We start from the raw sequence: 14169 nt of genomic DNA, 5'->3' as shown, positions 1-14169 counted from the left end.
GGGTTCTGCCCTCCCCCCGCCCCCCCCGCGGCCAACCGGGGGCTGGTGGAACCCTGCCACGCACCATGGCAACCGTAACCGGGGGACCGCGACATCCCCAGCAGTTGCGGGAGGGCGTCGGGCTTGCCTGTGTGCCCGCGGCTTTGGGGAGAGAGGAGCGACCCCCGCGGGCCTCGTCCCGGGCCTCGTGTGGAAGAAGGAAAAGCCTCGGTGTGCCTGAGGGGCTGGGGGCTGCGCCCCCGCTCAGCCCGGCCGCAGGTGGGGGTGGCAGCAGGCCCCGGGAGCGAGGGGACGGGGACAGAGGGGTCCCTGCCACAAGGGGGATGCCTCCGGCAGAGATGAACGCCAGCCCCACAGCAGGAGGAGGAGGAGGAGGAAGAGGGAGTCAGTCCCGTCCCCCTGGGGCAAGGAGGGCTCCTGCGGAGGGGGGGAACGGGGGCACTTCGGGGGTGCCCCCCTGGGGGGGGTGACGTTGGGGCCCTTTGTGACACCCTGTGTCACCCAGCCCTGCCCCTACAGTGTCGGTGTTGGGTCAGGGTGGGAGCAAGGAGCCCCCCCAAGCACGGCCACCTCTGCGCCACTGCCCCGGCAGGGCAGCCCCAGGGGGCGCAGGGTCCTTCTCACCCCTTGCCTCCCTCCCTTCCTTCCGCAGGATGGCGGGGAGACCCCCCGACCACCCTAGGCGGGCCTGGGAGGAGGAGGACAGAGCTGCCCCAGCTCCCAGCTCCAGGCCAAAGCCCAGTGAGATGTGTAAGCTTGAGCCGCTGCAGGCAGGTGAGTGTGTGGGCGCTGCAGGCAGGGGGCTGCCCACCCTGCTCTGCCCTGTCCCAGGCTCCCATCCCCCAGGCGGGCTGGCATCGGGGCTCCCACGGCACAGTGGCCAGGGAGCCAGCCCTCTCATGGCATCCCGGGACAGGGACTCTCCCTGCCCCGCAGTGCCAGCGTGTCCCTCACCTGGGCACGCCAGGGCCCCCTCCCCGTGCGGCCCTCCAGCATCGCACCTTTGCCCCTGGGGCACACAGGGGACACCAGCATCCCAGCCTTGAGCCAGGGCTGGTGACATCACCGGGAGCTGGGCAGAGGGCTTGAGTGTTCCCCCCTGCCTGCCCCCCAGCCCTGCCTGCTCTCTCTCTGCCAGATTCATGCCACTCTGCCTTGGCTCTGCCCAGGGAGGAAGCGTATACCCTGGGCATCATCCGAGCCTTCCTCCGGAGCAGACCAAAGGTAACCTTGGCCAGTTCTACGAGGCGGCGCCCCTGTCTCCTGGCCGATCTTTCTGACCCCATCCCGTGCTCACAAGGTGCTGGGGGCTGTGCTGGCCACCCCGCAGCTCTCTCTCTCCCCCCTGACACTGTCTGTCCATCTGTCCCCTCCCTGGCTGGCAGCAAGAGGACCAGAAGCTGCAGTTTCTGGCCTCCGTCCACACCATCTGCAGCACTACCAGAGTGGACTCCACCATGTGGGACATGCTTTACTTCTGCCAGCTGGAGGTGGCGGAGACCATTGAGGTGAGGGGACAACCAGCCAGGCTGAGGCAGGGGCAGCGTGCAGTGGCATGGCCCTGGGGGCAGGAGAGGGCTCGGCCAGGCAGCGGGGTGTGGATGAGCACTGCTCCGGGTCTCCGTCCTTGTAGATGCTCCAACGCCACCTGGGTGGCCCGGCTGGAGCCCAGGCTTGGACCCGATGACATTTGCAGGTCTCTCGGCCAGCCTGTGGCTCTGTAATGGGCACAGCCCTTCCCACCACAGGGCTTGGGACCGCTGGGTGCTGGGTGGGGAGGGGGTGCCAAGATGGGGGCACCTGGGCTCTGCCAGCCCCGCAGGCTCTTGCTGGCCAAGGGAGACTGCCCATCCCGATCCGTCCCACCCTGCTGTGCTCCACAGGTGCTGCTGCAAGAGGAGCCCGCTGACCACCTGGACACTGCGGTGCGGCAGCAAGCCATGCTGGCCATCAGCTCCATGAGGTAGCTGCCCCAGCCCCCAGCTTGGCCTTCCCGGTGCTGGGCAATCCCAGGTCGGGGGCTTCCCCAGCCCTGGGTCCACGAGGGAGGCAGACAGCAGGGCAGGGGGTGCCACAGGGTTTTCCCCCCAAAGGCGAGTGTCAGCGTCATGGGGGGGTTGAGATGTCCCCTGCAGTGTGGGGATCAGCCCAGGTCTCCAACCCCGGGGTCTGCTTCCTCCTTGCTGGATCTGAAGAGCAATTCTCTGTCCCCACAGCCAAGCGGGGCTGCTTCTGCAGGAGAAGAGCAGCAGCCTCCTCCAAATCTGCTTCTGCAGCATCTTCCACCTGCCTCCGCAGGACAGCCAGGGACCCACGGCTTTCCTCTACTCCCAGGTACGCCACAGGGTGAAACACAGGGACCTCCCCCACCCCGAGGCCCCTTCCTGGGCACCGCAGGGCCACAGACATCCCCCCCCCACCCCGAGGCTTCTAGGGCTGCCCCCAAGACTCTGTCCGCCTCACAGACCCTGGCTGCGATGGACAGCATGCTGCAGGCACTGGTATGCAGCGCCGGCCCTCTCGGCATCCTGGAGCTGCAGAAGATCTTGCAGGTCGGGCCTTGGCACAGGGTCGCCACGGGCAGTGACCCCCGGGTTGAGCAGTGCCCCCTGCCCAGTGCCTGGTGCAAGGAGGGGGGCAGGGAACATCCCTCCTTCCCTGCCGTGCCCCCCACCCAGCCCGCTGCCTCCTGGCTGCTGCCAGAGACCCTTCTCCTCCTGCCCCAGCCCGCCTCACCCCTGCAGCCTTGCCCACTGCCCATCCTGCCCAACACTCCCTCCCAGATGGACCTGCCTGCCTGGCAAGGGGAGCCCAGCCCTGGGGCTTTCCCCTTCCAGCTTCACCACAGGCCATATCCCAGAGCCCGCACTGCAGGTCCCCAGGCAGGTGGTCATCCCAAAGCCTTGGGGTCCTCGGGTGGGGGGCGCAGGCACTTTTTTAGGTGGGAGTGAGTGGAAAGCAGCAGACGCAGCAGCAGGAGTGTGATGCGGCGACCTGCCTGGCCGCAGCAAGTTGCCGCGAGGGGCAAGAAGGACACGTGCCCCATCCCGGGCACTGCCCCGGCGCAAGCCTGGCTGGGCTGGGCTGTGCCATGCCACCTCCCTGGCACATCAGCAGCTTTTCTCCTCCCAGCTCCTGCTGTCCTTCACCAACTCCCAGCTGGCAGCAGTGCAGGAGAGGGCCATGGCACGGATTGCCAGGCTAGCCAAGTTCATCACCACCTGCCCCCTGCTGCAGGTATGGAGCTCCTGGCCTGGGCAGCCCCTGTGGCCCTGAGCCCCAGCACCTCCCGGGGAAGCTGGGCACCCAGTCAGCAGGAGGTCAGGAGCAGGAGTCTTTGCCCTGCCCCTGTCCTGTCCATGCTCTCTCCCAGGGCAGAGCAGGGCTGCCACGGGCACAGGCAGGAACCTGCGTCTGGCAGCGCTGCCCTGCTCTGGGCTGCTGCCTGGCTGCTCTGGGAGCAGCTGGGGCTCACCTTGTGCCCATGCTGCCTCTCTTCCCCCAGCTCTGCCCCTGCTTTGCACAAGCCACAGTCAGACATCAGTGCTCCAAGACACATCGGTTTGCGATGCTGGGGAAGCTGGTGGGGCACCTCACCCTCTGCTGCACCTGCAAGGACCAGGGGACCCGCCACGAGGCTGCAGAAGCTCTCTATCACCTGCACACCTTCGTCCTGCAGCAGAGAAGTAAGAGAAGCTGTGTCGGGCTGGGTGCCCCGAGGCATGGGCAGCCAGGGGCCACTCTCCTTGGCAAGAGAAAGCTTGATCCAACCCGCCGGCCCGAAAAGCCATTTCCCCTCACCCCTGCTCACACTAGCCCTGGACCCTCCCTGGTTTCTGCTCCCCAGACCTGTCTGGGTGCCCTCTTTCTTTGCCAGTGACTTTTCAGCCCGATGCTCTCAGACTGCACCTCCAGCTCTGCACCCTCACTCTGAGAACCCTGGTTTTGCTCCTCCCCAGGCAGGTGGCCCTGGCTGCATGACACAGGGCAGCTGCAGGAGGCCTGGCAAGTGAAGCAGCCCTGGCAGCTTTCACAAAACGGCTGTGCCAGCGAAATCTTCTTGGTAAGAAGTGCCTTCGGCCCCTGGCCAGGGGGGTCGGCATGAGTGAAGGGATACCCAATGCATGGGGATGATGGGAGCTCGTGCTGTTTCTGAGCAGGGGCTAGGCAAAGGCCCCCAGCGAGCTCCAGTTCCCCACAGGACCCTGACCCCCACTGTCGGTCTCCTCCCCAGCGCACCCTGACTCTGCGTCTCACTCTCACTGCACAGCTGAGATGCTCTGGGTGACGCTCCGGGTGACAAATCTTCCCTCCTCTCCTTCATCTCACAGATGTTCACGAAATACCTCCGACCCTCCGACCAGGCAGACATCATCCTCATGGCCATCGAGAGCTTCAGAGACCCAAGCATCTACAGCATCAGTGTGGCTGCCCACATGGTGGACATCCTTGTGGCAGACCCTGCCTTCCAGGCAGGGCAGGTGAGGAGCCCGTGGGTGGCATGGCCGATGCTCCAGCCCAGCGGGGGACCTTTCCTCCCCCGGCTCTGCGCCTGGCCAGCACTGATGCTGTCTCAAGCCGGCGTACTGCAACGGGAACGGAAGCACCTCCCAGTGGGAGCTGGGTAAACGGCCACGCTTGCCCTGCTGACATCCCCACTCCCACCCATGTCTGCCCTCCAGGTGCTGAACGTCATGTGGGCCATCTACAGAAGCCTGCCCTCCATCAAGGCGCTGGTAGCCCTCAACAGCTTGGACAGGGCCCTGCTGGTGCTGATGGGCAAACATCCCAGCGAAGTGGTGGCCAGCCTGCTGCAGTGCTCCCCAACGTGCACCCCGTACGGGGCCCACCATTCTTTGGGGCTCCTCTCACACTGGGAGGGGGGCCCCAAGACCCTCCTGAGGGACTTCAGCCCAGCCATCCTCCGGGGTGTCCCCGCTGACAGAGCCCTGGTTTCCCGCAGTGTCGCCATGGCCATGTGGAAGACGATGCTGTCCGAGCCCCAGGCTGCAAAGAAGGTGCTGCAGGAGCTGCTCAGCATGCTGATGAACCAGTCACTGTGCAAGACCTCCACCTCCCCTAAGGATCACCCGCGCATCCGCTCCCTGGCTGTGAGTTGCTGACCTCCGGGGCTGCTCTCAGCTGTGCGGGGCCGCTGCTCCCCTTCCCTGCCCACCCCAAGCCTTGACCTCCCCAGGGGCGCAGGGACATCTTGGTGTTTGGGTGTCTTCTGCAGGCAGCCAGGACGATAGGCGAGATCCTCCTGCAGCCCACCTGCCTGCAGCAGGTAGAGGCGATTTTCCCCCAGTTTTTCCTGGTGCTGCTTTTCCAAGTGTCGTTCACCACAGAGCTGACGCTGCAGGAGGTGCACATCTTCTGGAAGGAGCACCAACAGGATCTGCTCACTCCCATCAGGTGCTGCATCCCTGCCCTCTCATCCTTGCCAGCCACCTGGAGCCAAGCCAGGGCTCCCAGTGGGAGCTGAGCATTTCTTCTTGAGCAGGTCTGCGGTGCAGTCCATGAGAATGCTGCTCTGCAGCATGGGCTTTGAGAGCCAGGTGCTGGCCATTGAGGCGCAGGGTGGCTGGGACACCCTGCTCAGCGCCCAGACCCACCTCATGGGAGTGCGGATTGTGGCCAGGTGAGAGCCCCTTCTCCCTGCTCCTCGGGGACTGGGCACCCCATGCCACCCCCTCCCTTGGGGCTGATGGCAGCAGGGTCCCCGTTGCTCAGAGAAAGTGCTGCAGAGTGGTGATGTCCAGACTGGTGCGAACCCCAAAGAGATGTGCCTGCCTGGCTCAGGCCTGACCGTGCCTCCTTCCCCCTGCCAGGGAGATGATGAAGACCCCAAGACCCCTGCGCTCCACCATCTTCTGCCATCTGGCAGAGCTCCTCAGTGTGGAGGACCCCACCTGGGAGATGATCGCCATGGTCTTCCTCGTCGAGGTGAGCCTCGAGGTGGCACTGCTCCAAACTGCCTCCAACGCTCGGCTCGCCCATGCCCACCGCTGTGGGGGGAGCTGGGGCGGTGGGTGGGCTCCGGTTGGTACCATGGAGGAGCAGGCGAGCAACCAGGGCGGTGTGGTGTGGGGCACGGGGGCTCTCCGCAATCCCCGCCGCCTCCGTCCGGGTTTGGTCTTGCCCCAGCCTCCTTGCCCTGAGCTGATGGTTGGAGCCAGCACCACACCAGCTTCCGCTGCACGTGTTTCAGATGCTGGGCTGCACCGACCTCGGTGAAGAGCTGGACCGTGCCCTGGAAATCTTCCCCATGTATCTGCGGAGCCAGTGCTTGGGGATGCCCAGCCTGGTGCTCAGGGGCATCCTCAGGCTCACCGAGAGGCCCGACACGGTGAGTAGGGGACAGCCGGGAGAGCAGCCCAGGCTGGAGCAGTGGGTAGTGCGGCGGCTTAGGCTTTTCTGGGCATCGGGAGCTGTGCCGGCTGCAGCCAGCTGTCCTGCCTCCCTGGCCCTCTGCCCCACGGCTGTGCCGTGCAAGGAGAGAGGCAGCAGTGCCAAGGGGACCGGGCTCCCTCTGCCAGCATGTCCGGGCAGGGATGCTGGCAGCAGAGCGACCAGCCTGAGCGTGGGGTCTGCAGAGCCTGAGCGGGGGGTGCTGAGCCCCAGGGTGAAACGCAGTGGCTGTGGTGGGGGCTGCTGGCAGCTTGGGCAGCTTTGCAGGCAGTGCTGGTCGCCCACCAGCCTGCCCAAGGGGTCTGGTGGAGAAGGAGGCAGCCGAGGGCTGGCAAGGAGCCAGCGCTGCCTGTCCTCCCCCTCTGCGCCCTGGACTTGCCATGGCCATGCCGGTAAGCCCTGTCTGCTGGGACCTTGCCCTCATAACCCACGCTGCCTGCTGAGAAGCCAGCGGGGAGGCCAGTGTTGGCGGAGAGGGTTTTCACCCCTGCGATTGGTCGCTGCTTTACAAAAAGGAGGTGGCGTGTCTCACACAGGCAAAGAGAACCCTTGTCCTGCTGCCACACATCATGGAGCAGCTGCAGGATGCTGACAGCGATGCCAGCGCCCTGGCCCTGTCCGTGCTCAGCAACATGATCCAGCTGCTGGAGGGGAAGGTGCCCAGCCTCACCGCCCTGGCACTAGCTGGCAAGCTCCAGCCACTCTTCAACAACGTAAGGCTGGGGGACAGCTCCATGCCCCCTTCACCCGACACCTCCCTTCACGCCTCCCGCTGCAGCCCCGTGCTCTGCAGGGGGACGCTTGGCCCCACAGCCCCCAGACCCCATCGCTGCCCTCGGTGGCTCCGTGCTGCGTCCCAAGCCCCCAGCATGGACTCACCCTAGCTCGGCCTCCCTGCCGCGGTGGGGACGGTGGTGGCAGGAGGGCAGCAGGTGTGCTGAGCCCCACCAATGCGCACCCTGCCCTGGCAGCATCCCCCAGCCCTCCGCAGGGTCTCCCTCTCCGGACCCCAGCCCCGGGGACCCCAGCCCCCCTGAGCAGACCTTCTGCATGCCGCAGCTCGCTCCCTTTTGGAACGGGGTTGCCTGCCACTGGTTTGGGGACATCCATCTCCATGTCAGCCCCTTGCACGCCATGGGCTTGGGGCTGAGGTCCTCCTCCCCTCCTCCCCCAGGAGTCAGGCACCGTGCGGGAGCTCTCCATCCGTCTCTTCCAAACCACGATGGGGCTCGTGGTGGGTGCCGAAAAGAAGAGGATGAAGAAGGAGGTGTGGGACAGCGTACTGCCGCTGCTCTTTCACCTGCACGACCTGGACAAGAGTGTGGCTAAGGTGGGATCCCAACCTGACCGGTCCTTTGGGCAGGGCAATGCTGACACTGGACCCTTCAAATGTGTGTCACCATGAGGTTTAACTTGCCCCTGGCGTCGGTCCCTGCAGCCTCAGAGACTGGGTTATGGCTCCGCAGCATCCTGGGGCCAAAAGCTTGAAGCCCCAACAGGCTTCCAGCCAGAGAGGGTGGCTGCACTTATCTTCAGCACCCTGGGGTGCTGACCCTGGTGGCAGCATCAGTCCCCCGCTGCTGTGTCTTCCCTGCACGGGCAGGGACAGGCTCCGAGCCCTGCCAAGAGGGGGGACACAGGGTCCTGTGACCCGAGTGGTGGTGGTGGCATCTCTCTGCTGCTCACCAGGCCTCCCTTGAAGCCCTCCGCAGCGCTGGCCAGTTCCTGAAGTGGAGGCAGCTGGCGCAGCTGGCCGAGATCGCGCAGGCATGGAGGATGAGCGAGTGCCTGGTAAGCGCAGCCCCAGTGCCCCCGGGATCCGACCTGGACGAACCCTGCCCCATGCCCAGTGCGGGGGACAGAGGGCTGTGCCCCTCTAGCAGCACGGAGCCTCCCGGAGCAGGCTCTGCTCCCTGCTGTCCTCTCCCCTGGGGTCCCAAAGGGGACCCTGCCACCAGGATGGCACCCCAGCATCCCTGGGGAGCCCTCTGCTCCCTCTGAACCCCGATGCCACATGGCAGGAAGCTGGGAATGTCGTGCTGGGGGGAAGGAGGGTAGCCCTGGGTGGGGGGATGGGACAACTGGGGGGCAGCTCTATGCCAAGCCTGCGCCCTTCTCCTCTCTCCAGCTGGCCAGGAAGAGGAGGAAGGCCAAGGACTACCTGCGCCAGAGCCAGCCTTACCTGCGGAGCCTGCAGGAGCCCCTGCGGCAGGAGGCTGTCAGGTTCATCGGTGAGCCATGAGCTCCGGGGTCCCTTCCTCTCTCAGGGTCCCCGTGTCCCGGGGCAGAACCTGTGGGGCACCCCTTCACCCCCTCTCACCCCTGCCTGCGCAGGTGGGGCTGGAAACAGGCCCATCCGTCCTCTCCCCGATGCTGCACCCCGGGGTCAGCCCTCCCCGGGGAGCTGTGCAGCCAGGCGGGCTGGGTGGCGGGGTCCCCGATGGGCAAGCGGGGTTCCTGACAGGCAGCAGGGTCCCTGACATGCTGCGTCCCCCCAGGGCTCATGGGACGGCAGGCGGATATGCGTGAGGAGATGGCGTACATCAGAGAGGGTGAGTGAGGGCAGCGGGGAGGAGGCAGGACCCCAGCACGGAGCTCCCCCACCCTGGGCGAGGGGGACTCTGCTCCCAGCGGGTCTGTGGGGAGGGGGCTGTTTCTGGAGGGGGCTATTCCTGACCAGCAGCCTCCAGCCGAGCCACTTGCCCCCTGGCTCCCTCCTGGCCCTGCGAATCACGGGCTGCAACGTGCCCTGCCTGGAGGGGACAGAGGGCTGTCACCTCACCTCTGCTGCTTTGCGCCTGCAGTCCTTCAGGGCGCAAAGAAAGATGCCAGCCCCATGGTCTCCTCCCTGGCGATTCAGACGGACCTCATCCTGCAATGCGGAAGGCTGAAGTCGGGGTTTAACCTACAACAGCTGAGCTTACAGCTGCCGAGGGCGTGGATGAGGTGGCACTCGGCCCCCAGCGAGGACTCTGCTTGGGCAGAGACGAAGCAGCAGCCCCAGCCCTAGGATGCTCTGCAGGCCGGGGTATCTCCTCTTCCCAACATCTAACAGGAAAGAAGAGCCCTCAGCCCCCGAGGAGCCGGCGTCCTCCGGAGAGCAGCAGGACAGCCGCTCCTTCCAGCGGTCCAGGGCAAGACCTGCCCACGCGCTTCGTCTTTGCCACAAAGCACCAGCTTCTCTGCTGGGCGGTGAAACAGAGGGGAGGAGAAGCCCAAGCCAGAGCCGAAGCCAAAGCTGAAGTTGAAGCTGAAGCCTTCCCTCCCCCGGGCCACGCTGGGGTAAATCACATTTTCTGCCTCCCACCATCGGAGGAGCCTGCGCTGCCTTGGGCTGACGTGGCCGAGCCCGGGAGCTACAAAGCCACCGATGCTCTGGCTCCAGCGGCGTCCCCAGCAGGAAGGGCAGCGCAAAATGAAGTTTCAGCACAAGAGCAGATTTTAGCTCTTGAGAGCATCGCTGGGACAGGCCCCCCGGCACCCGCCCCGGGCAGAGCCACGGCCCTGGCACAGCCAAGGACGGGTCCCTGGGACCCCCCAAAGGACGTGCGATGGGACCAGAGGCCCTGAGGGGCAGAACAAGCTGATGATGATTTGGGTACGCCATCACCGCCACACCGTCTCGGTGAGTGGGGGGTGCCGGGGCAGCGGCGGCCACGGGTGGCGGTGAGGGCCGGGCCGGGGAGAGGGAGGGGGGCGAGAGGCACTGCCCCGGCGGGGTCGCTCCGGCGGGTGTTGCCGCGCCTGTCCCCTTCCCGCAGGTCCCGGGCGCTGAGGGGAGGCCGCGGGCGGCGGCCGGCCGGCCCGTCGACGAGGAGGTGTCCAGCGACTCTGAGCCGGAGAGGTAAGGGCTGCGCCGGGGGGGATGGCGGTACCGGTGGGGGTGCCGGTGGCGGTGCTCACGCCTGTCCCCGCAGCCCGTTGTTGGGGCGGCGGCGGAGGAGGAGGTAGAGGAGATGCCGCAGGAGAAGAAGCTGCGCATGGCCAAGCTGTACCTGGAGCAGCTCCGCCAGTACGGTGAGCCCCACCTGGCCCCTGGCGCCGGTGCCCCGGCGGGGCAGAGAGGCGGGCAGCCCCCGGTGCTGAGCCTGGCCCTCATGCCCCGTGTCCACCGCAGAGGAGGAGCGGGCGGCGGCAGAGGAGGAAGAGACGCCCGCAGATCTCATCGGTGACCGGCTGAAGGAGGACGTGGTGAGCAGGGAGCGGGGCGCGTCCCCTTGGTCCCGGTGGCGCCGGCGGGCTCTGTCCCCCTCCCGCGGGGCTGGGGCTGCCTCCGCTGAGCCTCCTGCTTCTTCCCCAGCTCGAGCAGAAGGGCCGGCTGCAGCGCCTCATCGCCAAAGACGTAAGTGCCCAGTGCTGGGGGGCTGCCGGACTGTAAGTGCCGGCTTTGGGGACACTCAGGCATGGCCACAGCTGGTACCCCGACTTGCCATGCCAGCTATGGGACCACAGCCCTTCTCCCGCCCGGCGTGCCGGCTGCTGGCGCCCTGGAGAAGGAAGGGTGCTGTGCTCGGGTGCTCCCAAGCCTGGGGAAGGGACGGGGGCAGCCCAGCTCACATCCCGCTCTCCCTGCAGGTGCAGCCTCTGGATCCAGCCAGCATCCGCATGCTGCGGGCGCACCAGCTGCCCATCACCTGCCTGGTCATCTCTCCGGATGACAGGTTCATCTTTTCTGCTTCCAAGGACGGCTCCCTCATCAAATGCAAGTGTTCCCCTGGGGCCACGACGGGCTGTTCCCCCAGCCCGAACCCTGCGGGGACCCTGCAGCAGCAGGACCGTGGGTGCCTGTGGAGGTGGCTTGGCCCCTGGCCCCTCTGGGGATGTGCACATGCATCGTTTTGGGCTCTGTGGGAGGCTCACTGATGCTTTCCGGAGTGGTGGGAGGCTCCCAGGGGGTGACGGTGGTGCCTTTCCCGTAGGGGAGGTGGAGAGCGGGAAGAGGCTCTGCGTTGTGCCTGGGGGGAAGAAGGGCACTGGGGAGCGGCATGCGTCGCATGTCCTCTGCATGGCCATCTCATCGGATGGCAAGTACCTGGTACGGGAGAGGGATGCTGGCGCTGCCATGTGGGGCGGAGAGGTGGTGGTGGGGAGTGCATCTCCTCCCGGGGTCCTGGGGAGCCGTATCTCATGCCCAGGTATACTTTGCTGGGTTAAAGCAGCCCCTGCCTCCACCGGAGTCAAGAATGGGTCCCTAGGAACCCCCAAAGCACATGGGGTGGGAGCAGAGGCTGGCACGGGCCGCAGGTCCCCGAGGAGTAGGTCTCGGGTATCCCCTGTGTTCTGCCAGGCTACGGGAGACAGGAACAAGCTGATCGTGATCTGGGATGCAGCCAGCTGCAAGCGCCTGCACATCTTCACCGGGCACCGCAATGCCGTCTCGGTGAGTCAGGGGCATCAGCTGTGACGCCTGTGGGGCCAGGCAGCGCCATCCTCCCTGGTGCCCCTCACCGCTGCCCCCCCAGACGGACATCTGTCTGTCCATCCGCAGGGCCTGTCCTTCTGGAAAGACACGTACCAGCTGTACAGCTGTGGCTGTGCCCGCCGCAGCTCTTTGCCACCTCTCCCTCCAGTTTCGGGCACCAGGACGTCATCAGGTCATCACAGGGGTGGACAGCCTGAGCCGGGACTGCTGTGTGACGGCGGGGGGACGGGACGGCACCGTGCGGCTCTGGAAGATCCCCGAGGAGTCACAGCTTGTGTTTTACGGGCACCAGTAGGTCTGGGGCAGGAGAGGGGCCTGCGGGCAGGCGGGTCCAGCTGGGGCAGCGGTGTGAGGGTGCCAAGTGTCACCAGGAGCCTGCTGGCGCTCTGGGGACACTGACGCCCTGGTGAGCCCTTGCTTCCTAAATGGAATCCCAAAGCACGCTCGGAACTGCTGGTAGTTGCCTGTTCTCTCCGTAGGGGCTCCATTGACTGTATCCAGCTGATCAACGAGGAGCACATGGTGTCGGGCGCTGATGACGGGTGAGCGCGGGGCTGGCTGGTGCCCGGGGTGGGCAGGCGGTGCCCCCCGCAGCCCCCTCACCCCTCCCCGCCCTGGCAGGTCCGTAGCCCTGTGGGGGCTGACGAAGAAGAAGCCACTGGCGCTGGCCCGGCAGGCGCACGGCATGCAGGACTCCCAGGGCCTGCAGCAGCCGTACTGGATCTCCGCAGTGGCCGCTCTGCGCAACAGTGACCTCCTGGCTACAGGTGTGTGGCAGCCGCTTTGGAGCAGGGGTTTGGGGGGGCTGTCCTGCTCCCTTCCCTGGGTCAGGATGCATAGCAGGAGTCTCCTCTCTCTGCCCCAGGCTCCCACAGTGCCAGCGTGAAGCTCTGGAAGTGTGGTGAGGGATTTCGGAAGCTGGAGCCCCTCTGTGACATCCCCTTGGTACGGATGGGGAGGTTGGGGATGCTGGAGCTGGGCTGGGGGCGTCTCTTGGTGGGGGCTCCCCTCCCTGGGCGGCAGGAGGAGACTGCGGGAGCCCCTCACCCTGCCCTGTCCCCTCCAGGTGGGTTTTGTCAACAGCCTCAAGTTCTCCGCAGGCGGCGACTTCCTGGTGGCCGGCCTTGGACAGGAGCACCGGTACCGTCCCCACTCCCTGCCACTGCCCAGGGGCAGCCCCCTCTCCGCTGCGGCCCGGCCGAGGGTGACCCCCATCTCTCTCATCTATAGGCTCGGCCGGTGGTGGAGAGTCAAAGAAGCCAAAAACAGCATCTGCATCATCCCCCTGAAGCGGAGGGCTGCAGCCCCCAGCCCCGAAGCCCCCGACAGCTCCTAGCCCCCTGGCCCCGGAGCCGCCGGAGCTGCGTCCCACGTCCTTCATGCGACCACCCTCCTGGGGCCGGCAGGGCACGAGTGGGGGGTGTCGCGTGGCCCCCCCACCCCTGCTGGCCCCCATATCGTGCTGTGGCTCTCCCCTCTGCGAGGGTCTGCCCCCTTCCCTCAGGTTCGGATGGACAGGAGCTGTGGCAGAGTCCATTTAAAAAAAAAAAAAAAAAAACCAAACAAACAAAACCAAGACCACTTTATTCACATAAATTAAAAAAAAAAAAAAATCACGCTCTTGCTCACGGAAAAAATCTACTCTTAAAAACTTGGTTGGGCTCAAATACCTGGGTCCTGTTACTTGCCCTCAGCCCCCGCCGGATCCCCCGGGCTCTGCAGGGGCCGGGGGGGCAGCGGGCATTGAGCCCCGCTCCTCTGCCCTGTCTCCCACGAAGGGGTGAGAAGCACTATGCACAGCGAGCGGGGGGACGGAGGGGGCTTGGGCCCAGCCTGGCAGCGCTCGGCGGCTTTCCCGGGGCCGAAAACGAGGAGGAAAAGGTGAAAATGTGCAAAGGGCCTGGGGGGGGGTGTCTCTGCTGGCCCAGGGAGGGGGGACGTGGGACACGGCTTGGCACAAGGGGGACATGAAAGGCCCCACACCAGGAAATCGGGGTGGGCGATAGGGCGAGGGCAGTGGGTGCTGGGGCAGGGCTCGGCGTGGCTCGGCGCAAGCGGGGCGTGACTTGGTGTGGCTCAGCAAGAGGGAGTCGGGTTGTGCACGGCGGCTTGGGGCAAGGGGCTTGCACCACAGCTGGTGCAGGGGTGGGGAACGTGTACCACAGTGCAGTTCAAGGGCCGGGGTCTGTGCACTGCGGCTCAGTGCAAGGGACGGGGGGCATGTTCACCGTGGCTCGGGGCAGGGGATGGAGGGGATGATGTGCACCTCAGCTCAGTGCAAGGGACGGGGACGTGGACCGTGGCTTGGTGCAAGGGACAGGGGGACACGTACCAGG

General features: G+C 66.1%; 1 protein-coding gene across 1 annotated transcript; it reads left to right on the top strand.

The window, feature by feature from the left end:
• Positions 1-1457: 1457 nt before the first annotated feature.
• Positions 1458-13839, top strand: LOC309594850 (uncharacterized protein; the record flags this gene model as incomplete). The annotated part of the gene is given in 24 exon segments (XM_082321255.1): positions 1458-1508; positions 2466-2552; positions 3160-3237; positions 4332-4481; positions 4683-4779; positions 5888-5946; positions 6212-6349; positions 8540-8642; positions 9467-9693; positions 10329-10428; positions 10529-10602; positions 10712-10753; positions 10987-11119; positions 11331-11446; positions 11699-11791; positions 11900-11952; positions 11954-12124; positions 12313-12375; positions 12455-12600; positions 12699-12778; positions 12900-12973; positions 13064-13166; positions 13170-13337; positions 13762-13839. Coding segments are annotated over 24 exon segments (2484 nt in total).
• Positions 13840-14169: the final 330 nt, after the last annotated feature.

Source organism: Platalea leucorodia (assembly GCF_965183815.1).
Source record: "Platalea leucorodia genome assembly, chromosome: 9".
Lineage (NCBI taxonomy): Eukaryota > Metazoa > Chordata > Aves > Pelecaniformes > Threskiornithidae > Platalea > Platalea leucorodia.
This window is presented reverse-complemented; position numbering and strand designations above follow the sequence as displayed.